We start from the raw sequence: 25,221 nt of genomic DNA, 5'->3' as shown, positions 1-25,221 counted from the left end.
ACATTATCTTCTGGCCTTGAGGTTAGCAGAAAACAGAAAAGTGGCAGTCTCATGGTACAGCAAGTTGTAACATAATAGAAATACAATCCTGTTGACATAAAAGTCAGTCTTTTTGCAGAAGTTCTCAGCTAAATTTATCTAAAAAGTTTAACACACAAAGACTCTGCGGCTCTGATGAGGCAGCCCCTGTTTAGCACTCTTGGTTAAAATTAACAATTATCTTATTGTTTTTACACTAGGGCTAAACTCTTATTTTTCTAGATCTCCAACTATATTAACAATAGTTTCCACTGCACAACCTCAGCTCATTAACATCAATCAAACGTTGATCTAATAACCACTTTTAAAAACAATATTTTTTGTATTCTCTAATAGGGCTTCCTCACCCCCCAAAGGGCTCTGTGCCTATTAGGGCCTTTTTTATGGTTAATCTCTATGTATAATATCTTTTGGCCTTCAGGCCTGTTGACAATGTATGGCTTGCACCTGGTGCAACTTTAAGCAACTTCAGTAGCCGATCCTGTCTTTTTTGTGGTTAATCTATTTTCTTTCTATTAGGTGTCATCTCCATGGGAACTAGATAGGATTACATTTTTTACAGAACAGAAATGCAAAGGATTGCAAAAACAGCAGATATGGCACAAAACAGGCTCTTAGTCTAAAAGTTAATTACCTGCAAGAAGTCACCAGCTAATCTCTATCTAAACTATTTTTTATTAGGCACATTTGTGGCTATAATATTTGTGGAGCTTTTCTCACCCCACAGAGGGATCTATGCTTCTTGATCTATGTTTCTTTTGTTAGCGTACTGTGCTTAGGATGTTTAGAACAATCATGAGCATTTTGTGCAATGAGAGCACACATTTATCAAACAAGCCAGAATGCCAGCAAAAGGGTTTAAATTGAAGCATTTCCTTCATCCCTGGCATTTTCATAGGGTACCAGCGTCCAGTAGATTTATTAATTAGCTTTTAAGTTGGTCTTTATTCAGTGAAAGAGGAGCAGGAGAGCTCTCGGCAGGCAACACAAGAATCTGCAGCAGGGCAAATAAGAACAACAGCAGAAAAGGGGGGAGGATACAGGGTGGGGTAGAGGCTGAGGCCAACCTGGAGGGTGCCTTATCCTAGACGGCCTTGCCTGCCTGGTATTTTCTTCATGACCTCATCACGGGCAGGACCTCCCATGATGGCTCCGACAGTTACCCCATTTTACTTATTTGTTTCCTACAGAAAAGTCATGGATATATGAAAGGAGCACAGCCCAGACAACCAAAAAGTCTCATCTGCCTTCGCAGGTTCAGCCTTTAGGCCTTTCTCTTTGCAGTCTCATTCTCTCTGCAGACCTGCTTTCAGCAAAGGAACTCATTTCTCAGAGTAACTTTCTCAAACCCAGTCCCCTGAAAATAAGGTCAGGCCTGGAGGGTGGGGATCTATTTTCATATGTGGCTCCAATCTATGCAGTTCTGCTGGAGGCCTGATGTCTTTGTTCTTATTCACCGATGGGGAAATAGTAGGGTTGGGGGTGGCAACCAGCATTAGTCAACCACGGAGCTGTACTAGCAATCCAAACACATTTTCAGAATCTTTTAATGAAGCTAAAATCTCACCCATTGTGCAATCTCATCCATTCCTGTGATTTAATGGCCATCTATATTTTGTCAACTTCTTAATCTCTCTCTCATCCATAGTACTCTCTGGAGCTCTAGACTCCTAATCCAACCGCCTACTTACTTTAGCTCAGCTGTCCCCACCCTCCCATTTGCCACCTTATCCTACAAACTCCACCTTCTACCTGTGACATCTTGACTGACCGCAGCATGCCAGTCTCCCAAACCATACATTGTGGAATTATCATTGATTCGTCTTGCTTCCCACTCAATTAGTCTCCCAATCCTGTCAATTCTATCTCCTAAGTTTCTCTCTTCTATTTGATTCCCACCAATACTACCTGATTTTATGTCCTCATTATCTTGGACTTTATGACCTTTTAACTGGTCTCAAGTTCCTGTAATCCATCCTTCATAATGCTTAAATGATTACTGGAAAAAAAAAACATTTATCAAATATATACCCAGTGTTTAAAATAAGCTAATGTTTATCAGGAACTATGAAGGCTCTGAGATTTTACCCTCTCTGCAAGTCAGCCATAGGTTTACAGATGCTGGCAGAAACACAAGACTCATGGGAAGTCTTTGTTCTCCTGTGAGAAGACTTGGACACAAAGAACCCTATACTTACAAACAGCCAGCAGCATGCTTTTATCTGCGGCCCCTGCCCCTCAAAATCCACAAGGACAGCATGGAGGGACTAGGGTGGACGCTGTGCACACAGAGGCTCTGCATCACAGCTGAAGAGCCCCAAGCTTGGAAAACCCCAATCTTCTAAAATGGGCAGTAAGCCCATCTGACCTTTGCCCCAAAGGAAGACATATTACTATCATGCACAGTAAGCAAGCCTGTCTTCTGCTCCAGAAGGAGACACCCTCTCTGCCTGCTAAGACTAGTCACTGTACAACAAAGGCAACCAAGGCCTCTGCTTGCAAGATGGACAGAAATGCGAAATACCATGAAAAATAACATTCTGACACTCATAACCACTCTACAAGTAAGATTCACCTGCCAGATATTTTGCAAGTGAGGAAAGTGAGGCTCAGAACCTTAGTGACTTACTCAAGGTCACAGGTCTTTTTTTTTTTTTTTTTAAGGTCACAGGTCTTAAGAGACAAAATTCAAACCCAGCTTTGATTTCAAAGCTTAAGCTATTTCTGTCATTTTAATGCCTCTCATATCTTATCTTGCCTGGCCCAAGCCCTTCACCCTCTCTTCTTTACCAGGAAATAAACCACAAGCTCTTAGCTTAGCAAGCAAGTCCTTCTGTCATCTGGTCTCTGCTTTCCTTTCTACCTCATCTATAGACATTCCCTGCCCTGTATTTCTGAAACAGTAATGAAAACCTATACTACACCCTTTCCCACTGCTGGGTCTCTGCAACCCCTGCCTCATTAGACCTGATGCCTCTGAAACTGTATTTGTCTCTGAGCTTCTCTGCACTTGGCACATTACTGGAACTGTATATGTTTGCTGCACTGCGCTGATTGATAGTGATTTGATCAAACCAGTAAGAAAGAGGAACAAAATGGTAAAAAAAAAAAAAAAAAAAAGAAAGAAAGAAAGAAAGAAACTCATACAAAAAAGAGACTAGATCTCCTTGAAAGTGAAAGTCACTTAGTTGTGTCCGACTCTTTGTGACCCCATGGACTGTAGTCCACCAGGCTCCTCTGTCCATGTAATTCTCCAGACAAGAATACTGGAGTGGGTTGCCATTTCCTTCTCCAGGGGATCTTCCCAACCCAGGGATCGAACCCAGGTCTCCCGCATTGCAGGCAGACTCTTTACCAACTGAGCTACCAGGGAAATCAGATCTCCTTATCAACCAACATTTATCAAGCAAAAGCCAGTGATAACATTGTGAGGGACATCAAAAGTGTAAGATAGGTCTCTACCCTTAAAATGCTTCCATTCAAGATAATGAAGAGTAAAAGTGTTCTAGTAAGGCACACTCTTTCACAGGAGTGGCCAAGATAACGTGGGCAGGGAGTTTTAAGAACAGCTAAAATCATCACAAACTTCCCTGGTGGTCCAGTGGTTAAGACTCAACGCTTCCATTGCAGAGGGCACGGTTTTAATCCCTGGTCAGGGAACTAAGATCCCAAATGCCTTGTGGCATGGCCTCCCACAAAAAAACAGCTAAAAGGTCAAAAAAGGTATTTAGAGGGATTAGAATGTGAAGATGGGACAGAACTTAAATGGTAAGAGCTCAGAAGTGGAAAAACAAAGCATAAAGTTCTTTTTGCTAGACTGAAGATCACATAGGAGAACATAAGTGGGGCTGGAACACAGCTGTGAGGAGTTTTGAATTCCAGACAAGAGCTGTTCACAATGGGAAACATGAGGATTCTGAAGAGGGCAGTGATGAGGTGAAGGAACTGTTTTAAGATGAGGCACCTGGTGGACTGCAGGAGTGGCTTGAAAGATGGATGATGTAAAGTGGAGGAATAACCAAGGGTGTTACTGCACTAGCCCTGGCAGAGTCTTTATCATGCAATGGGGAGCAGAGCAGCAGGAAGGTTAACAAAAATCTAGATGCCAGATACAAAGTAGGAAGATCCAGCACATGTTCTTATTTCTTGGTTGAGTGTGAGCAGTGGAAGGGAAGAAGCTGAGGATGGGGGAGGGAAGGACAAAAACCCCACCAACAAAACACAAGATTAAAAAAACAAAAAATCAGGTCCCTAGAAGAAAATAAATGTCCAAAAACAACTAGCAGAGAAGGGAACATAGCATGGAAAAGATGAGCTCAGTTTCAGACACAGGGACCCTAATTCCATGGACCAGAAAAGCCATCTTTGGTATTTTGGGCTTAATTTTACTTCTCTTGAAAATCTATAAAAATGAAGAGCATCCTACTCATCTTATTAACTGTGCACCAACATCTGGGGGTTAAAGTATCCTGTATCAGTAACTGACCATTCTGGAATTAACTATAATCAGATTGGTATGTAAGTATAAATTGATTAGCTAAAATATAGTATTAACCAGAAATACAGACTCTCCTTCTATTTTTTTGGCTGCACTGGGTCTTTGTTGTGGCACATGGACTCTGGTGCCAACTACATGTGGTGCATGCAGGTTTAGTTGTCCCGAGGCATGTAGGATCTTAGTTCCTCAACCAGGGACCCAACCCTCATCCCCTGCATTGGAAGGCAGATTCTGGACCACTGGGAAAGTTCCCAGCATGCTTTTAATATTAAGGCTTAGGGTATGTAAACATGCATGATCCATATGACAAGGATGTTTTGAGCATAAGTAGAACTGCTCTTCAAAGGAAAGAGCATCTGGGGGTCTTCCTGATGATGCTTTACTTTCTTTTTTTTTTTTTGATGCTTTACTTTCTATAGATTATGCCCCTCACTTCTAGTCTGGCAAAAGATATCAGTGGGAAATCATCACAAATTTAAATAATTCTTTGAACTCTGCTGGGTAAATCTGTGTGTTTAATTTTGCATCTATAGAATACATTTTCCACATTAATAACATGTTCACGGGAAGCAACAGAATGCCTCTGGCTTTGTTTTCCCATGTTATATTTGTATGGATTCCTGCTCTCACTCACTCTAGGACTCTGTTTTACCAAGAATCATACCTAACTGGACCCTATGAGGAAGTTAACTAAATCTGTAATCTCTGACTTTACCTCATCTTTCCTTCCTTCTAAGGCACAGCACCCAAGGGTCTCCCCCTTTTTATAAATCCTGAGGGACACATTTCCACTCAAAGATTTGGAAATCAGGCATATATCCCAACCCATTAGATAGATGATAGAGACAGATGATAGAGATATTAATATTGGTAACAATATAGGTAAAAAGTTGCATTTAAGAGATGCTGAACTTACTTTTTTTTTTCTTGGAGAGTCTGAGGCAAGAAAAGGGCCTTGAAGTCTCACAGACTTATTTTGCAAGTGCCCAATCAGAAGAATGCAGCATTAATCACACTAGAGAAGTAAAGAATCTCATGAGGCCATCATGACATGAGTCAGTATGGCCATCGTCAAAAAGTCTACAAACAATAAATGCTGGAGAGGATATGGATAAAAGGGAATCCTCTTAACACTGTTGGTAGGAATGCAAATTGATACAGCCACTATGGAAAGCAGTATGGAGATTCCTTAAAAACTAAGAATGAAACTATCATACGACCCAGCAATCCCACTACTAGGTGTATGCCCTAAGGAAACCAGAATTGAAAAAGATACATGCACGGCAGTGTTCACTGCAGCGCTATTTACAATAGCTAGGACATGGAAGCAAACTAGATATCCATTGAAAGATGAATGGATAAGGAAATTGTGGTATATATACATAATGGAATATTACTCAGCTAAAAAAAGAATGCATTTGAGTCAGTTCTAATGAGGTGGCTGAACCTAGAGCCTATTATACAGAGTGAAATAAGTCAGAAAGAGAAAGACAAATATTGTATATTAACACATATATATGGAATCTAAAAAGATAGTACTGATGATCCAATATGCAGGGCAGCAAAGGAGACACAAACATAAAGAACAGACTTTTGGACACAGTGGGAGAAGAAAGCGGGATGATTTGACAGAATAGCACTGAATCATATACATTACCATAAGTAAAGTAGATAGCCCCTGGTAATTTGATGTACAATGCAGAGAACCCAAAACCAGTGCTCTATGACAACCTAATGGGGTGGCAAGGGGAGGGAGGTGGGGGCTTTCAAAAGGGAGGAGCCATATGTATACCTCATACGGATTCATGTTGATGTATGGCAAAAACCATCATTCAGTTCAGTTCAGTCGCTCAGTCGTGTCCAACTCTTTGCGACCCCATGAATCGCAGCACCCCAGGCCTCTCTGTCCATCACCAACTCCCGGAGTTTACTCAAAAATAATATCCTCTAATTATCATTTAATTAGAGGATAATATATATATCCTTTATATATCCATAATATCCTCTAACTATCCTCTAATTAAAAAAATAAAAAGAACACCATGAGATAGGACCAGTAGAGATCAAAGAAGCATTCCTACCGACACTGTGGTGTCAGTCCCCTCTGGCTGGAAACTCCAGGAGACTGAGGTCAGCGTGCCAGTTGTGTTAGTAGACTTGAACTTGCATGTCAGCTTCCCTTGTGTCCCATTTGCCACGAAGATTTCTTTTGGTGTATACACCTCCAAGGCCGATGCACCATATGTCACTGGAGAGAGAGGAACAAGGAAAGTTTAGGAGTAGGATTTTGTGCATATTTTTCTGAGGACAAAGAAAAGATAAAAGAACATTACAAACTGTATACAGTAATACACCACCACTGTATATTAGAGTCTTGGATTTTTGTTTTTTAGTAAGAAGACATTTTTACTAGTTCAGTTCTACCTAATATGTATGTTTTCTTTTGAATTAACAGACTTTAATTTTCAGAGCAGTTTGAGGTTTGCAGAGAGTAGGTAGTTCCTGGGACTTCCCTGGTGGTCCCGAGGTTAAGACTGAGCTTCAGGCAAAAAAAAACAGCGAGTTCCCATATATTCCCTCTTGCTTCCCCCAACTTCCAGTTTTCTCTATTGTTAACACTTTGCATTAGTGTATCACTAACATCCAGAATATTCTATAGCTGGAATCATATCGTTAATGTAGCCTTTTCAGATTGGCTTCTCTCATTTAAGCTTCCTTCATATCATTTCATGACATGATAGATCACTTCATTTTATTGCTGAACAACATCCTTTGTACTTCAGTTTATCAGTTCATCTACTGAAGGACATCTCATCACGCTTCTCTGATGCTCTGTTTTTAATGATGTGGAAGCCGTATTTTTAATTCTTTAAATGGTTCTTATAGTCACCTCATACATTTCAATTTATATCAGGTTGATCTTTTCTCATCTTCCATATTTAAACCAATTGAAACTGTTCTAGTTAAGAGATCACTTTATTTTAAAGCCATGTTCATTATTTAACACACTCTTTTCCTATATTTAAGGGGGAAAAACACATAGCATATCTTGTGTTCATTAATGAAATCTTACCCAGAGAACATGTGTACTCAAGAAATAATAACCACACTGGGTCACATATTCCTCGACTCACTGAATTCTTCAGTTAGCCTAAGCTCAGGAAGTAGTCATCAAAATGTCTATCATTTCAAGATCGACAATCAGAGGCAACTGCGGGAATTATTAAGGACTGTTGCTAAGATAAAATAATCTTCACCCAAAAAGAAACTCTTTCATGGACTAAATGAAGATTAGAAAGAAACTAATTTGGCCTAAAAGTGGAAACAGAGCTAACGCAGAAAAGAGTAAAAACACACATTTTCAAAATAAGATATTTTTTGAAGAAATACTTGGGAGAGAATCCCTATCTACAGTGTTCCAATTATTCTTAGAATGTAACAGATGAGTAGAATAAGGAAGGGTATTGTCACAAAGGACTGATGGTCATTTTCAGAATTTTTTCTTCCTGAGGTCTTTATGACTCCAGGCCAAGAAGAGCCAGAGTACTCCCCCATTCCCCCAAACTATCTTGCAAATGTTTATTCTCAGGACACAATGGGCACTTTTGGCCATTCTTCTAAATAAACTGATAGCCACACTGAATCAAGTAGATTTTTTTCTGCTAAAGAGGGTGGATTATTATTATAGAGAACAACAGATTATTATTCGTGGTCCAAACCTCAAAACAAGACCTTCTTTTAAGCAAGAAGCAAACAAAAGGCACCCCTTGCTTCTGTGGGCAGCTGAGGAGCGGCCCCGGGCGCGGGAGCTCAAAGAGAAGCAGAGCCCGAGGCTGGGCGCTGTGACTGCCCCCAGGAAGCAACGCTGGTTCATGGCCCTGATTTACTCTGTGTGACTTTGGCTAGTTTTCTCCACTGTGAGGAGCACTGCAAGGAAAGTCACAGTCTTTAAAATCAATAAATAAGTTTCTCAACGATTTTCCCAAACAAGATCCCTGCTACAAGGTCTAGTTGCAAGAACTGTTACCCTGAGAAGTTATTTACAGATGGAACTAGGCCAAGTGCCCAAGTTTACAGTCATGTAAGACCAAAAAGACCAACCAAAATCCCTAAATGGGTTTTTAGACAATCTATTTAAGACAGACAATTATGCCAAAACTGGTTAAAAAACAAGTGGCTTTTAAAAACAACATATCATCACTCTGGCTAATTTGGACATGTAGTTTTTAGAGTCAGGAAAATCAATTCCAACTCCAACCAATCAGCTAGTTGCAGAAAAATAAAACAACTTCATACATAGCTAGTTAACCTCCTCTTATCCCTGACCCTCTTTCTCTTACTCCTTTTGTAATTCTTGGAGATTACATTAGTCATAGGAAGCTTTTTATCTTTTTTTTTTTTTTTTTAATATTTTTTATTTTAGTTGGAGGCTAATTACTTTACAGTATTATAGTGGTTTTGCCATACATTGATATGAATCCACCATGGGCTTACTCTTTATCTTCTTTTTTCCAATAATCTTGTCCTCAGACTTATCCCAGCTACTAGTTCCCATAATCATAGCCTAGATGGGGCTTCTCCGCCGTGGCACTACTGACAATCAGGCCACATTAGTCTTTGTTGTGGATGGAGGCTCTCCTGCTCACGGATGTTTAGCAGCATCCCTGACCTCTATGAGGTGTCTGAAGTGTCTTCTCCCCCTCCAGTTGTGACAACCAACAATGTCTTCAGACAACCACAGATTTCCCCTACTCAGGGGTAAATTGCTCCTGGTTGAGAACTGCTGCCCCAGATCCTATCATCAATACTGGTACCCCCTCCACAATCTTATTTGAGGCTCTCTACCCTCTGACTGACCACCTCTGATCTTTCCAGAACATTTCCTCCAAAACCCTGATGTTATTGAATCCTTCAGCCACATGAAAACCCAGAATCCATCAGTCCTGCAACCATTTTACAGTCTCATCCATTCTGCATCTCTACCAGGGCAGCTGATCACAGACGGAAAAAGCACACAATCCCACTGACTGGGCTTCCCCTTAAATCCATGACCACTAACTTCAAACAGGACCCTTGATGGTGCCAAGCAATCCTCCCACATCCCCCTCTCCGTCAAGGACCCACTTTCCTAAATGACTACTTTATACCTTCTCTTTAACCTCAACTGTGGACTCCCCCTGCTTCTGCTCGGCTAATGACCGTGCTTCCTGTTTCCGTGAGAAAATAGAGTCGGAAGAGAACTTCGCTGTGTCCCCAGCCATATCCTACCCTCCATCTGCATTTGTGGCCTGTCCTTCCTCTGCAGGAAATGTGTGTACCCGTCTCCACTGTGCCTCATCTTCTCTCAGCCACCTAGAGACACTAGTCTAGCAATTCTCACTTTTTCTCCTGAATTTTTCATTCTCTAGAGTTACTGTCATCAGCCATAGAACTATATACATTTATATAAATTTATTATTCTATATACACTATATACTTTAGCAAAAAAAATCTTGACCCTGCATTGCCCCCCCAGGTAAGATCTTTTTGCCCTCCTTTAATCTATAAATCTTAAAATAATTGTCCACAGTCACTGTGCCCAGTCTCCCTCTTCCCATTTTCTCTTGAATAAACTCTGTTCAGGCTTTCATCCCCAGCACTCCACTAAAACGGTTCTTGTTAAGAAATCCAGTGACTTCCATGTGACTAAATTGACAGTTAATTCTCAAATCTCATCTTATTGACTGAACTACATTAGATACAATTGATCACTCCCTCCTTGGAACGATTTTTTTCCCCCAATTTGGTATCAGTATCTCATCCCTTTTGATTCTCTCATCTCATTAGCTCCTCCTTTTCTAGTCCCCTGACCTCTATATGCTAGATACTCCCAGACCATCCCTCTGAACTTTTAAAAATTGTTTTATTTTGGCGGCAATGGGTCTTTGTTGTAGTGCAAGGGGGCTTCTGTTATTGCGGAGCTTGGGCTCAGTAGTTGCAGCACGCGGGCTTAGTTGCCCTGTGACATGTGGATCTGCAGTTCCCGTCCAGGGGTCAACCCCATGTCCCCTGCGCTGAAAGGCGGGTTCTTAACCACTGGACCACCAGGGAAGTCCCTCACCCCTCTGACCTCTTGTCCAGTCATTCTCTTGGTGACCTCATCCAGTTTCAGGGCTTTAAATATCTCCTAAATGCTGATGACTCCCGTACACACACACACACACACACACACACATATGCAAGTGTTAACCCAACAATGTCACTTGAATCTAACTGGCATCTTAAATTTAACAATGTAAAGATGATTCCCACCTCTAAATCTGCCCTCCACTTTAGTAAGTGACAACTCCAGCCTTCCAGTGGCTGAGGTCAAAACTCTGGACACCTTTCTTTCCCACAATTTACCTCTAAGCCATCACAAAACGTGTCTCCACTAAAAATATATCTAGAAATGGATCTTTGCATGCTCTTCCAGCGCTACCACCTCGGTCCATTCCACCACCATCTTTCACTTGGGTTATTTCTGTGACTTCCTAAGCTGGGTCTCTCTTCCACCCTCAGCCACTTAACTACAGCCAATACATGGAGGGTCAGACAGATCTTGACCTCTCTGATCTTATCACTCTACACAACACGCTCCAAGGACTCCCCACATCAGCCAGGATCAGGTCTGAGCACTCACAGTGGCTCATAGAGCCCAGTGTAAGCTAACCCCGGCCACCTCTCAGACTTCATCTCATCTCCTGCACTTCCCCCCAGACATGCTGAGCAGTCACCCCATCGCCTGGTCATGCCTCTGCCGGCGATGAGCCCCCAGGACAGAGAATGGTACGGATGAGGAAACAGGAAGTCATGATGCAGGAGAATGAAGAAGGGCAATCAGCCAAAAGAACTGCTATGAATAAGGTACTCTGCACAGCTGATCTCAGGGAGAAGTTTCAGCAGAGATTTACACTGCGTGTGGTTACATGCACATCAAAGAATCCCAGAGTGCTTACAGCAGTTTCTGATCAGCTCTGATGAACCCGTTAGAAAGTTTCTCCTGTGTGGGGAAAGAGAAAGGAAAACATAGGTCTCCTTCTCAGACTACATTCCATGTAGCCCAAGCCAGCGAGGAATGCATTGGATTCTTAAACAATTGGAAATGGTTTGCTTTGTCCAGCCTTTTTTTTTTTTTTAAGTGACTAGGAGTATTATGGAAGTACATAGTAAAATTATTCATAGAAGAGAGTTTTAAGGGGCTAGTTAAAATGGCTAAAGAATGCAAATATAAAGAACACGGAGATGTAGAGAAACTATTGTTCTAATCCACATCATCCCATGTCACTGCAGACTCCCAGTCTGAATAAGATATTAGGTATTTTTTAGGCTCCGGTGAAAGCATCCAGCTCATGGCGCTCTCCCAGTCTCCCAGCGGTGACTCCCAGGGTGGATGAAGGGAAGTCAATGGACCATGCGCGTTGGCAGAAACAAGGCCGGTGCCAAGTCAGAGGCCTCTGCGGCCAACGGGGGCGGCTTTCTGCCATGCATCACGGCTATTCTGGGTCTGCCTCAGCTTGATGGCACAAAGTGAGGAGAGGCTACAAAAATATACTCTACTCAAGGAGCCCTAAGTATTAATAAGTTGAGCTCTCTGTTAGGAACATGAAGTTATACCTCAGGCCACAATCTAAACAAAAGTGACTTCCTCCCCATGTCTGCCCCCCAGGCCTCACTCACCCTGCGCCCCTTTACATCCTGCCTTTCCCAGCAAGGCGCCCCTCACCCTCCACAGGAGGGGCCAGCTGCCCGGAACCAGGGCAGGGCCACCTTTGTGCACTCCACTGTCTGTCTGAACGGTGAGGGGGAAAATGAATGAATGAAAGAAAGAAATGAATCAAAGAGACCAAACTCAACTCATTTGAGCTCAGCCATAAAAAATTATACTTGCTTCACAAACAATGGCTTCAGCATAATGCCCAACACAAAACTGCAGAGATACCTCAGGGTCAAGTTTGGAGGCTGACATCATCTTAGAGGAAGTGTAGACAGACAGGTTTCCTCCAAGAGTCACCTTCCTACTTAGATGAGAAAATCCCAAAGGCAACTCATCTTTTGAAATGTTCAACTGAAAAAAAAAAAAAGGTTATGTACTGTTACTAACACACCGGATTACCAGATTCCTCTGAGTTGATTCCTTCCACTCATGATTGATGGCTAACTGGCCACATCTCTACCCTTAACCCTTTTACACCAACAAAGACCTTTCTGTTTCTCAAATGAGAGATTCAAAAGGTCCTGAATCAGACCAGTCATTGCACTGATCATTTGACTCCTTAAAGCCTTGGCATTTCTTGCCTGCCCTCCACTATGTATGCACTGTTCATCTTTCTTTCCTGCTACAGCTTTCCTTCTTTCAATCAACCATTATTCTTTCAACCATGCTGGGACTTGGCTTCTGCCCTTAGTGGACTGACAGTTGCGTGGAGACAAATGAACAAACATCTATAGTACAGTGGCAGAGGCAACCAGGCCTGGCTGTGGGGATGTACCCAGAATGGCTTAGAGACAGAGCGGTTTCCACTAAAGTCCAAAGTCTCCAATCAAGTAGTCAACACAAACGCCGCAGTTGTAGTCAACCTGAATTGTATCATCTGTGTCCAAACATCTGCCCAAAATTGTCAAAACATTTCTCAGTTTTTAGCAAGAAAATGAAAATAAGATACTTTGGGGAAGAAATCAGATCATTTTACTTCTGACAGAGTATAGTGGACTAAATGCTCAGCATAAAAACCATGTTGTAAGCTCTGGAGGCATATCCATGGATAACAGCATAACACTCTCACATGCTTTGTATTTCCCAAGTGCTGAAATGGCAAAAGACCAAGCAAAAGGCCACTGTACTGTAAATCTATATTTCCAAACTCTCAAATTCATATTATTAGAAGGCTTACAGTATATTAGAAGATATTTGAGCCAAAATGTAATCTAAGCCAGAAAAGCCTAATACAAAATATTGTAAGGACAGCAAAACAAAAGATGGTAAAGTATGTGCCTATAGTTGATTACAAGAAGGATATTCCTTGTCTCCAAAATAGGACAAAAAGAAAAAGAGCAATAGCAAACCACACTTAAGTGCTGACTATGGGTTAAACATTATCAAACTATGGTACATTTAGTATGTTCCAACATCACTGTTGAGTTAAATTATCTGTTGGATGGAAGCTCAGAGAGGCAAAAAAACTTGCCCAAGTGACTTATTCAGCAACTCTGGAACCCTCTGATCCAAAGCCTAGCTCTGTTCACTACGCTGTTTATCAACCTTTAACAAAGTCTTAATATTATTCAAACAAACATTTTTCAACAAACATTATTCAAACAAACAAACATGGGGAACCCCATACACAATGAAGATAGAGGTAGTTTTCACATACAAGTCAGACAAGAAGTACTCAAAACTTACTATATACATTTATCCAAACCCACAGAATGTACAATACCAAGAGTGTAGAACACCAAGAATGTAAATGATGGACTTGGACTGATCATGGCGTGTTGATGCAGATTCACCCACTGTAATAAATGTACCACCCTGGTGGGGGTGTTGATAATGAGGAAGGCTACGCATGTGTGGAAAGCAGAAGGAATAATGGGTATACGGCTATGTGCTCAGCTGTGTCCGACTCTTGGCAACCCCATGTGCCTGCCAGACTCTTCTCTCTGTGGAATTTTCCAGGCAAGAATACTGGATTGGGTTGTCATTTCCTCCTCCAGGGATCTTGCCAACTCAGGGATCAAACCCACGTCTCCTGCCCTGGCAGGCGGGTTATTTACCATTGCACCACCTGGGAAGCCGGTATATGGCGATACAACCTCTCAATTTTTCTGTGAAAAATAAAGTCTATTTAAAAACTACTGATGCCCATGTCCTGCCCCTACTCCCAGGGATTTTGATTTAATTAGTATATTTGTGGCCTAGGCATCAAGATTTTTAAAATGCCCTCAGGGGCTTCCCTGGTGGCTGTGGCTCAGATGGTAAAGAAGCTGCCTGCAATGCAGGAGACCCAGGTTCACCCCATGGGATGGGAAGATCCCCTGGAGAAGGAAATGACAACCCACTTCAGTAACTTGCCTGGAGAATTCCATGGACAGAGGAGCCTGGTGGGCTACAGTCTGTAGGGTCACAAAGAGTCAGATGTGACTTAGAAACTAACACAAACTTGTAACCACTATCCAACACACCAGTGAGATGTTGGACTCTACTTACGATACTATAATAAAAAAGACTATGTGTGAAGCAGATGAGTCAAGCCTTGCCTGGCATTTAATTGAATGTAGGCAGAAGCACATTAGTGCACACGCGTGGATTTGAAGCTTTCAAAAGATGTGGCGATGCTCTTCTCCACTGCTAAATGTACACTCACAAGTTTAAATGTATACATAGAAATTACAAAAACCTGCCTTATTCTGAAGAATGCATGGCAGTATCCAAAGTCCCCAAATTATGTGCATAATTTAATGTCTGGCGTGCTATTCCTTATTATTATTTTAATTGTTAAGAACATACTTTAGAGGACTTCCCTGGTGGTTCAATGGCTAAGATTTTGCACTCCCAATGCAGGGGGCCAGGGCTGATCCCTGGTCAGGGAACTAGACCCCACATGCTGCAGCTAAGACTCAGAACAGCCAAATAAATAAACAAAATAATTATTTTATAATATTTATATATGCACACATATATATGTGTATGTGTGTGTGTGTATATACGTTGTGTGCTAAGCTGCTTCAGTCATATCTGACTCTTTGCGACCCTGTGGATTGTAGACAGTCAGGCTCCTCTGTCCATGGGGTTCTCCAGTCAAGAACACTGAAGTGGGTTGCCACAGCCTCCTCCAGGGGATCTTCCTGAAGCAGGAATTGAACCCACATGTCTCCTCTATTGGCAGGCAGGTTCTTTATCACTAGCGCCTTCTAGGAAGCCCTAGCGCCACCGGGGAAGCCCATATACATATATATATACACACACATACATACACATACACACTTCAGAAACAAACGAAATGTACATCAAACATTTGGAAATTCTAAAGTGCTGTTCCTGAAATCCCCTAGAAGTCTGTTGATGAGAGCTTGAAACAACACTTATCTGCTTGGTTTTTGAGAAATTCATGTTTAAGTATATAAAACCAGGGCCTACTGCCATAGCAACCTGAAGCTGGACAAGCAGACTAACCACATTTTTGTTTGTCTGTTTGTTTTGTAAACTTTAAGCTTTTTATTTTGTATTGGGGCACACCTGATTAACAATGTTTAACAATTGTTAATTGTTATTGTTAATTGTTAAATTAACAATAATTTCAGGTGAACAGAGAAGGGACACACCCATACATATACATGTATCCATTCTCCCTGAAACTCCCCTCCTATCCAGGCTGGCACATAACATTGAGCAGAGTTCCATGTGCTACACAATAGGTCCTTGTTGGCAATCCATTTTGAATACAGCAGTGTGTACATGACCTTCCCAAACTCCCTAACTATCCCTTCCCCCGCAACTATAAGTTCATTTTTCTAAGCAGACCAACCACATTTTAACCACACAGGGGGAAATGAATTAAATGGGGGAGGAAATATTCAACTTTTATAGGACCACAGGTATGTATTGAAAGAGCTGATCTTCTACCTGGTGATTCTTTGGGCAGGTTCTGAATTAAATGCAAATTTGTCCATGCTAATTTTAATTTAAAACCCAGTTTTAAAGCTTCCTTATTTGCTTCCTCCTTCTCCTGCTTTATATTTGGTGAGGGCGATTGCTGGTGAGCTGTGTCAGCCTGCTCTTGCTTCCTTCAGCATGCCCTGCAGCGGGCACATTTCTGGGCACCATTGGGGATGAGGCCACCTCTGAAATCCTACAGAATCCTGACTCCACCTAAACAGGACTTCAGGAAAAATCTCCCTGATCTGACTACCTCTTGCCCCCACTACTCAATATTTCTTGCATGTCCCTCTGCAATTGCAGTCTACTGAAGCTGCACTTTCAAGTGAGAAGCCAAAGCTTTCTGATACTTAGTCCTGCAATTGTCTTGAACTTCACTATGACTCAAGACTCTGAAAGAAGGAACATCATCTTATTTGGCCTGTGTGTGCCCAATACCAGAGACAATTCCTGGTGGTCACAAAGTTCTCAAGGAACATTTAAGGAGTAAACTTAACAGTTTACTGGTAACAGTTGCATTTTTAGGATTCCTATAATGTGAAGCTTTGGTTAATGAAATGTATAAGTACCTTTGAACAAAGAAAGAAAGAAACCAAGTTGCCCTAAAATGGAAATCTAATTCCACTCAAACTCTCCGGCTCTTAGAAAAATCTGGCAAAACAGTCCAGATTAATTAGTACCAATTTACAACTCCCAAAAGAGTTCAAGTATAAATGCTTACCCTTGGACAGAAGTAAAATACAAGACAAGAATGAAAATATGTGCCCGCTTTCCTGTTGAGACGCAGGCTTTGTTAAAATAAGACAAAGACAGTAACATCATTTAAATGACTTATTATAATAGCAAATAAGTGCTAGGTTCTGTGGGGATGCAGTCTCAGTAAATACTATGCACATATACAAACACACAAGAATGTATACAGCAAATATTAGATGCATACAGCATGCAGGGTCAGAGCACAAGGGAGGACACAAAGAGCCCTCCAAACAAGGCTTACGGGCTACCCAATCTGTATTTTATTTCCTGTTTATACCACTTTATTGTCCTTAGAAAAGTTCCTAAAAAGCATCTCCCTAAGGTAGCAAATAGACTACATGTAGTTAATTAAAGTTGAAGTTTGAGAAATGAAGAGGTCAGGGAGTATTTTAGGGAAAATATGTTAGAGTTTTATCTGGAATGTTGAGAAGAATCAAAACAGATAGGAAAAGCACTTTGCAGAGACAGAAAAGCACGAGACACCGTTTCCAAACGGATTGCATAGATTAGTTTGGCTAGGGTAGAAGAAAATGTTATAGCTGAAAGGGGGGACTTCCTGGAAGCACAGTGGAAAAGAACCTGCCTGCCAACGCAGGGGACACAGGTTCGATTCCTGGTCTGGGAAGATGCCACATGCCTCGGAGCGACTAAGACTGGGTGCCACGACTACTGAGCCCGCACTTCAGAGCCTGAGCTCTGCGACAAGCCACAGCAACGAGGCCTGCGCACAACAGCAAGAGAGGAGCCTCCACTCACCGCAGCCAGAGAAAGCCCTTGCACAGCAACGGAGATCCAGTGCAACCAGAAATAAAGAGAATTATTAAAAAAATAATCATAAAGTTGAAAGGGTAAGCTAAGAAGCTGGAACCTCATCCTGTGAGCAAATGGGCAACAATGCATATTTTTAAGTTGGGCAATAAGGTAAAAGTGGGTTTCTTGGCAGAGATGTGGCAGAGATGTGAAGAAACACAGAAAAATGAAGGAAAGGAAAGGCATTTAGAATATTTTCTCAAACAATTTTTGTTTTGTTCATTCTGCCCCCAACACTGGACAAAGTAGAAAAACTTCTGGGAATGACTCCTCTAAATCTTTCAAAAGCAACAATACTACTAAGAAACCAAGTTATTTTTATATTTATTAACCTACAAATTGGCTTTAGATATGTAAAGGATATTTTTAAAAACTAAGAATTGTACATATATAATTTCTTCGAAGTTATTAATATTAATAAAAATAAAAATTAACTGAAAAAATTATTAATAGTAAGGAATTCTACATAATCATTGGAGAAGGAAATGGCAACCCACTCCAGTACTCTTGCCTGGAAAATTCCGTGGACAGAGGAGCCTGGTGGGCTGCAGTCCATGGGGTCTTGAAGAGTCGGACACAACTGAGCGACTTCACTTCCACTTTTCACTTTCATGCACTGGAGAAGGAAATGGCAACCCACTCCAGTGTTCTTGCCTGGAGAACCCCAGGGACAGGGGAGCCTGGTGGGCTGCCGACTATGGGGTCGCACAGAGTCGGACACGGCTGAAGTGACTTAGCAGCAGCAGCTACGTAGTCATATTTGTCATATGGTTGCCAGTTTCAGTTTCTTGAAGTTATTTTTTAACACCATAACCATTTTGATGAAAATCTTGCTAAAATGCATTATTTTTCTTCTGTCTTCATAAAAAGATAACACAGTGAGTGAAGATTTGCAGAGAAACAATATTTACATAGTTGTGAAGCATTCCTCCACAAGATAGTTATTAATCAGAGGGAAAATGTAGTTACTTTACAGTGGAGAAACAGGGCAGGCACTGTGAAAATGCAGTGAAAGTGCCTAGTCCTAACCACTGGACTTCGTGCATGCCTGCTAAGGCACTTCAGTTGTGCCGTGACCCTAAGGACTGTAGCCCACCAGGCTCCTCTGTCCATGGGCTTCTCCAGGCAGGAATACTGGAGTGGGTTGCCATGCCCTCCTCAGGGTCCTTAGTCTTTACAAAATACACATTAAAGTATTTAAGGATAAAGGTGGCACCCCCACCCTCCACAGTATTAAAGGATAAAGTACCAACATTTCTGCTGTTTTTACATAGTTGAAAGATACACATACAAAGATTAAGAAAATGTAATAAAATGTTAACATTTGAGAAATATGGTTGAACAGTAGATGGTATTCTTTGCATTCTTTCATTACTTTTCTGTAAGTCTAAAATTATATCAAAATAAAGATGAAAAATAAATACACTATTTTATTGAAATTTTGGCTAACTCTTTGGTAACTCAGGACTTGTGTGGCCATCAAGAACACTATAATTTAGTGTTACCCTCTGGGACCACTCAGATATGTAGGACTATTTGCCTCTATCCAGTTGCCTCCAGTCATGATTATTTTTGAACTTCTGTGCATTAAAATTAAAAAATGTTCTTACAATTATCATTCCAATCAAGTAATCACTTGTCAGTATTGCTGACTGCAGTTTGCCTTCAGTATACCCTATTCCACCTCCTAATTAACTGCTCTAATCTATTACAGGCTTGGAAATTCATCTAGTTCCTATTTATTTTACAGATGAGAAGACTCTAGTCCAGAAAGGGTAAGTAACTTACTGAAGGTATCCATTATCATCAAGAACAGAAAAAGGATTTGAACAATTCCAAAATACTTTTTGTGACATCATGCTAATTTGACTGGAGCATAAAATAAGAGGAAATTGTCTCTTAATAAAGCACTGTGTTATACTGAGATCAGACTTGTGGTTGCCAAGCGGGAAGCGGGAAAGAGAGGGATGGACTGGGAATTTGGGGTTGGTAGATGCAAATTATTACATTTAGAATGGATAAACAAGGTCCTACTGTATAGCACAGGAAACTATATACAATCTCATGGGATAAAAAAAGAATGAATATATGTGTAAAACTGAGTCACTGTTGTACAGCAGAGATTAGCACAACATTGTAAATCAACTTTTCTCCAATAAAATTTTTTTTTAATTAAAAAAAAAAAAAAAGGAACTGTGTTACAAGTAAGGCTCAGGAACTATAAGGAGTGGGCTTTATCATATTAGCTGTCTCTTGGCCTTTTTGCTTACCTTCAAATGGCCAGATAAGCCTTTGCAGATTATCAAAGTGTTGAGAGCATATCAAGATTTCCCCCAAACTTCTTCTTTATTTAAAAAAGAGACCCACATGTTTCAAAATCTCCAGATATCCTATTGCTTACTGAGTGGCTGGCTGAATTGCCCAAAGCTTAGATTATTACCCACCTATATTCATATACACAAGAGACAACAATGCCACAGAACAGCAAAAGGAGGATACTTGCTACTAACTCATCTGTAAACAAATATAGTTTAACATGTGTAACAAAATGTTAGAACATACCTCCAAAGGTATTTTTACAGATATTTTCTGATAACTGAAAGAATCTTCTGACTCCTGACTCACTGTAAACATCTAATGGAGTGAAAGCTCTAGAAATAATTTCTTGGGATCATTCCCCTCAGAGGACTGGCATTTACTCAAAGGCTTCTGAATGGTAAGAACTGCTTAGAACAACAAAGTCTGTCAAATGGTTGAAACTGCCATTACGAGGAAGCTAGTATGAAATGTTTCAAGCCACAAAACATTTTGAAATAATTTCCAAACCCAAATGTTTATATAAATGTCCATCAATGGGGGGATTGTTTAAATAAATTTAATAAATCTATATAGGAAAATACCCTGATATCCTAAGAATGAGGAAGTTCTTTACAGCTGATATGAAATGATCTCCAAGACATATTAAGAGAAAAAAGCAAAAGGTAGACACACCATATACAAAAATTAACTCAAATTGTATCACTCACTTGAATGTAAGAACTAAAACAATAACACAGCATAGTTTTTAGGTATGATAAAAGTATGAGTGACCAAAGAAAAATAGGTAAATTGGACTTATAATTAAAAATCTTTGTGCCTCAAAGGTATCAAGAAAGTCAACCCACAGGACGGGAGAAAATATTTTCAAATCAATTATTTGTTGAGGGACTTATATTTAAAATATACAAGTAATCCTTACAATTCAATAATAAAAAGATAAACTAATTAAAAGATGAGCAAAGAACTTGAATAGGTATTTCTCCAAAAGAAGACATAATACACATGACCAGTAAGCAAATGAAAAGATTCTCAAACATTACTAATAATTAGGGAAAGGCAAATGAAACCACAGTGTGATACACAATGCGATGATCTTCGATTTTTGAATGTTGAGTTTTAAGCCAGCTTTTTCACTCTCCTCCTTCACCTTCATCAAGAGGTTCTTTAGTTCTTCGCTTTCGCCATTAGGGTGGTATTATCTGCATATCTGAGGATATTGATATTTCTCCCAGCAATCTTGACTTCAGCTTGAGCTTCATCCAGTCTGGCATTTTGCATGATGTACTATGCAAATAAGTTAAATAAGCAGTGACAATAACACAGCCTTGACGAACTCCTTTCCCAATTTGGAACCAGTTCCTTCTTCCATGTCAGGTTCTAACTGTTGCTTTTTGACCTGCTTCTCAGGAGGCGGGTAAGGTGAGAGATGGTATTCCCATCTCTTCAAGAGTTTTCCACAGTTTGTTGTGATCCACACAGTCAAAGGCTTTAGCGTAGCCAATGAAGCAGATGTCGATGTTTTTCTGGAATTCCCTCACTTTTTCTGTGATCCAACGGATGCTGGCAATTTGATCTGTGGTTCCTCTGCCTTTTCTAAATCCAGCCTGTATATCTGAAGTTCTCAGTTCACATACTGTTGATTACTGTAGCTATTCACAAACACTATAACAAGTATTGATACGGATGTGGAGAAACTAGAACTCTACATTGCTGGGAATGCAGAGAGTGGGAATGCAAAGTAGTGCAGCCCTTTGGAAAACAAGGCTGGCAGTTCCTCAAATGGTTAAACATGGGGTTACCACGCCCATCAACTGATGAATGGACAGTGTGGCACATCCATACAATGGGATATTTTTCAGCCATAAAAAGAAACAAAATATTGATATATGCTGTATCATGGATGCACCTTGAAAACAGCTAAGTGAAAGCTGAATACAAAAGGCCCCACAGTATGTGACTCATTTACACAAAATTTCCAGAATACGCAAACCCATAGAGACAGGAAGGAGACCGGTGGGGGCTGGGGAACAGAGGGAATGGGGAGTGACCACTAATGAATACAGGGTTTTATTATGGGGGTAATGAGCACTGTAAAACTGGACAGTAGTGATGGCTGTCCTATTCTGTGAATCACTAAAAAACAAAACACTGAATTCCACGCTCTTAAAGGGTGAATTTCATAGTATGCAAACAGTATCTCAGTGAAGTTGTTGTTTAAAAAAAAAAAGAAGTTGTTGAACAATGTGTATGGAATGCTACTGCTTACAGATTTACTCACATTTCCGTAATACATCGCTGGAAAGATACAATGTTAGAAAACTAACATTGGCCTCCTCGGCGAGGGAACTGGAGATATAGGAAGATGATGTAGGAATATTTTCCATTACGTATTCTTTTTAAACTTCTGAACTATTGTCAATATAGTGCTATTCAAAATTTTTGATTAGAAATAAAATAGAATTGGAAAATGTTTTTAATAGACTGGTTCCTTCCTTTGGCTTGACAACACAAAGCTGTGTGCAAAACAATACTCAGGTGCTGTAGATGGTAATAAGTTACTAAAATTAGCCTTAAGTAACAGAAAAATCAGTAGTTTCCTTTTCTACACTGTGTAATTCTGGGTCCATTAATTTTTCCCTTTTGGTATTCTACTGCTTTGCATCTCAGTGGCTCTTTGATGAAGTAATTTTCTGTACCTCTCTTACTCGAAAAGAAACCCAAACTTAAATTTCTCCAACTTCAGATCAAATTCCAGGACTTGTTAAAAAAAAAAAAAAGCAAGATACGTATTTTTTTAAATACATATATTTTATCAAAGTAAAGTTGACTCCCAGTGTTTCAGATGCACAGCAAGGTGATTTAGTTACACATACACATATGTTATTTTTCAGATTATTTTCCATTATAAGTTATTACAAGGTATTAACTATAGTTCTGTGCTATCCAGTAAATCTTTGTTGCCTGCTGCATATCTGTTTTTTTTAATTAGAAATCTAGCATTCTATTCATACTAAGCCAAACAAGTAGAGTCAAAATGTCATAAAGTTTTTAGTTAGGCAACAAATCATAAGTTTTCTGATGATATACATATATTACACATACTATTTATATATATGTATAGAAAAGCTTTTCTACTACACTTGATAAAGGCTTGAGAAAGAACATCAAAAAAAGAAGAGATGGAGAAACTGGAAAACATAATTGAAGTGAAATGGGAGCAGTGAACATGAAACAGAAAAAGTGAAACAAACCAGATGGTGCAGTTGTTCTTCAATACAGCTGCTCACGAGCAACACAGATGGAGCATTGGGGAAAAAAAGCAGTATCTGGGCATCTGTGTTTTTCAAAAAATTCCAAGATAATTCTGATATGCATCTGGATTTTAAAAAGTGATTACAGGTTTTTTCTATTAAATGGTAGTTTTTATGATATAGATTTCTATTATTTTTCTGTTAACCAATCATGATTCAATGGTATTAAGTGAGTAATAGTTAATCATAATCACATAATTACAACGGTAAAAGATGTTTACCAGTTTTCACAATCAATAGCCAGACAAAAAATAAAAGATAATTACAAATGTAAGCCAAAATGGAAACATGATTAACCTAACAATATAAAATAATTACATACAATTTGAGAGGTCACGGAGAGTGATGTGATTAAGTGGAAATGCATGCACGCACATGTTTTCATCTGCCCAACCAGTCTAAGTTTCTTGGTTGGTGCCTTTAATCTGTTTACATTTAAGGTAGCTATTTTTTGGGGGTGGATCTAGAAGGTCTTGTAGGTCTTCTTAGAACCGTTCAACTTCAGCTTCTTCAGCATTACTGGTCAGGGCATAGACTTGGATTACAGTGATATTGAATGGTTTGTCTTGGAAATGAACAGGGATCATTCTGTCATTTTTGAGACTGCATCCAAGTACTGCATTTCAGATTCTTTTGTTGACTATGATGGCTACTCCATTTCTTCCAAGGGATTCTTGCCCACAGTAGTAGATATAATAGTCATCTGAGTTAAATTCACCCATTCCAGTCCATTTTAGTTCACTGATTCCTAAAATGTTGATGTTCACTCTTGCCATCTCCTGTTTGACCACTTCCAATTTGCCTTGACTCATGGACTTAACATTCCAGGTTCCTATGCAATATTGCTCTTTACAGTATTGGACTTTACTTCCATCACCAGTCACATCCACAGTTCAGTTCAGTCTCTCAGTCGTGTCCAACTCTTTGCAACCCCATGAACCTAAGCACACCAGGCCTCTCTGTCCATCACCAACTCCCAGAGTCCATCCAAACTCATGTCCATTGAGTCGGTGATGCCATCCAACCATCTCATGCTGTCGTCCCCTACTCCTCCTGCCCTCAATCTTTCCCAGCATCAGGGTCTTTTCAAATGAGTCAGCTCTTCACATGAGGTGGCCAAAGTATTGGAGTTTCTGCTTCAACATCAGTCCTTCTAATGGACACCCAGGACTGATTTCCTTTAGGATGGACTGGTTTGATCTCCTTGCAGTTCATGGGACTCTCAAGAGTCTTCTCTAACACCACAATTCACAAGCATCAATTCTTCTGTGCTCAGCTTTCTTTATAGTCCAACTCTCACATCCACACATGACCACCGGAAAAACCATAGCCTTGACTAGACGGACCTTTGTTGACAATGTCTCTGCTTTTTAATATGCTATCTAGGTTGGTCATATCTTTCCTTCCAAGGAGTAAGCATCTTTTAATTTCATGGCTGCAATAACCATCTGCAGTGATTTTGGAGCCCAGAAAAATAAAGTAAGTTTTTGCTTTGGTGCTGTCTCTTCATTCTTTCTGGAGTTATTACTCCACTGACCTCCAGTAGCATATTGGGCACCTACCAACCTGGGGAGTTCTTTCAGTGTCCTATCTTTTTGCCTTTTGATACTCTTCTTGGGTTATCAAGGCAAGAATACTGAAGTGGTTTGCTATTCCCTTCTCCAGTGGACCACGTTTTGTCAGAACTCTCCACCATGACCTGTCCATCTTGAGTGGCCCTACACTGCATGGCTCATAGTTTCATTGAGTTAGACAAGGCTGTGGTCCATGTGATCAGATTGGTTAGTTTTCTGTGATTGTGGTTTTCATTCTGT

The 25,221-nt window shown here is 40.3% G+C and overlaps 1 protein-coding gene across 1 annotated transcript in view; it reads right to left on the bottom strand.

Moving 5' to 3' along the window:
- MPZL1 (myelin protein zero like 1) overlaps window positions 1-25,221 on the bottom strand; it is a 77,498-nt gene that overhangs the window by 20,024 nt on the left and 32,253 nt on the right. The window contains exon 2 of the mRNA XM_061120185.1: window positions 6,619-6,785. Coding sequence (XP_060976168.1) covers window positions 6,619-6,785 — 167 coding nt within the window. The remainder of the gene's footprint in view (window positions 1-6,618; window positions 6,786-25,221) is intronic.

Source organism: Dama dama, chromosome 20 (assembly GCF_033118175.1).
Source record: "Dama dama isolate Ldn47 chromosome 20, ASM3311817v1, whole genome shotgun sequence".
In the NCBI taxonomy this organism is placed as follows: domain Eukaryota; kingdom Metazoa; phylum Chordata; class Mammalia; order Artiodactyla; family Cervidae; genus Dama; species Dama dama.
Note: the sequence above shows the minus strand (reverse complement) of the source record. Positions and strands in the feature narration are given on the sequence as shown.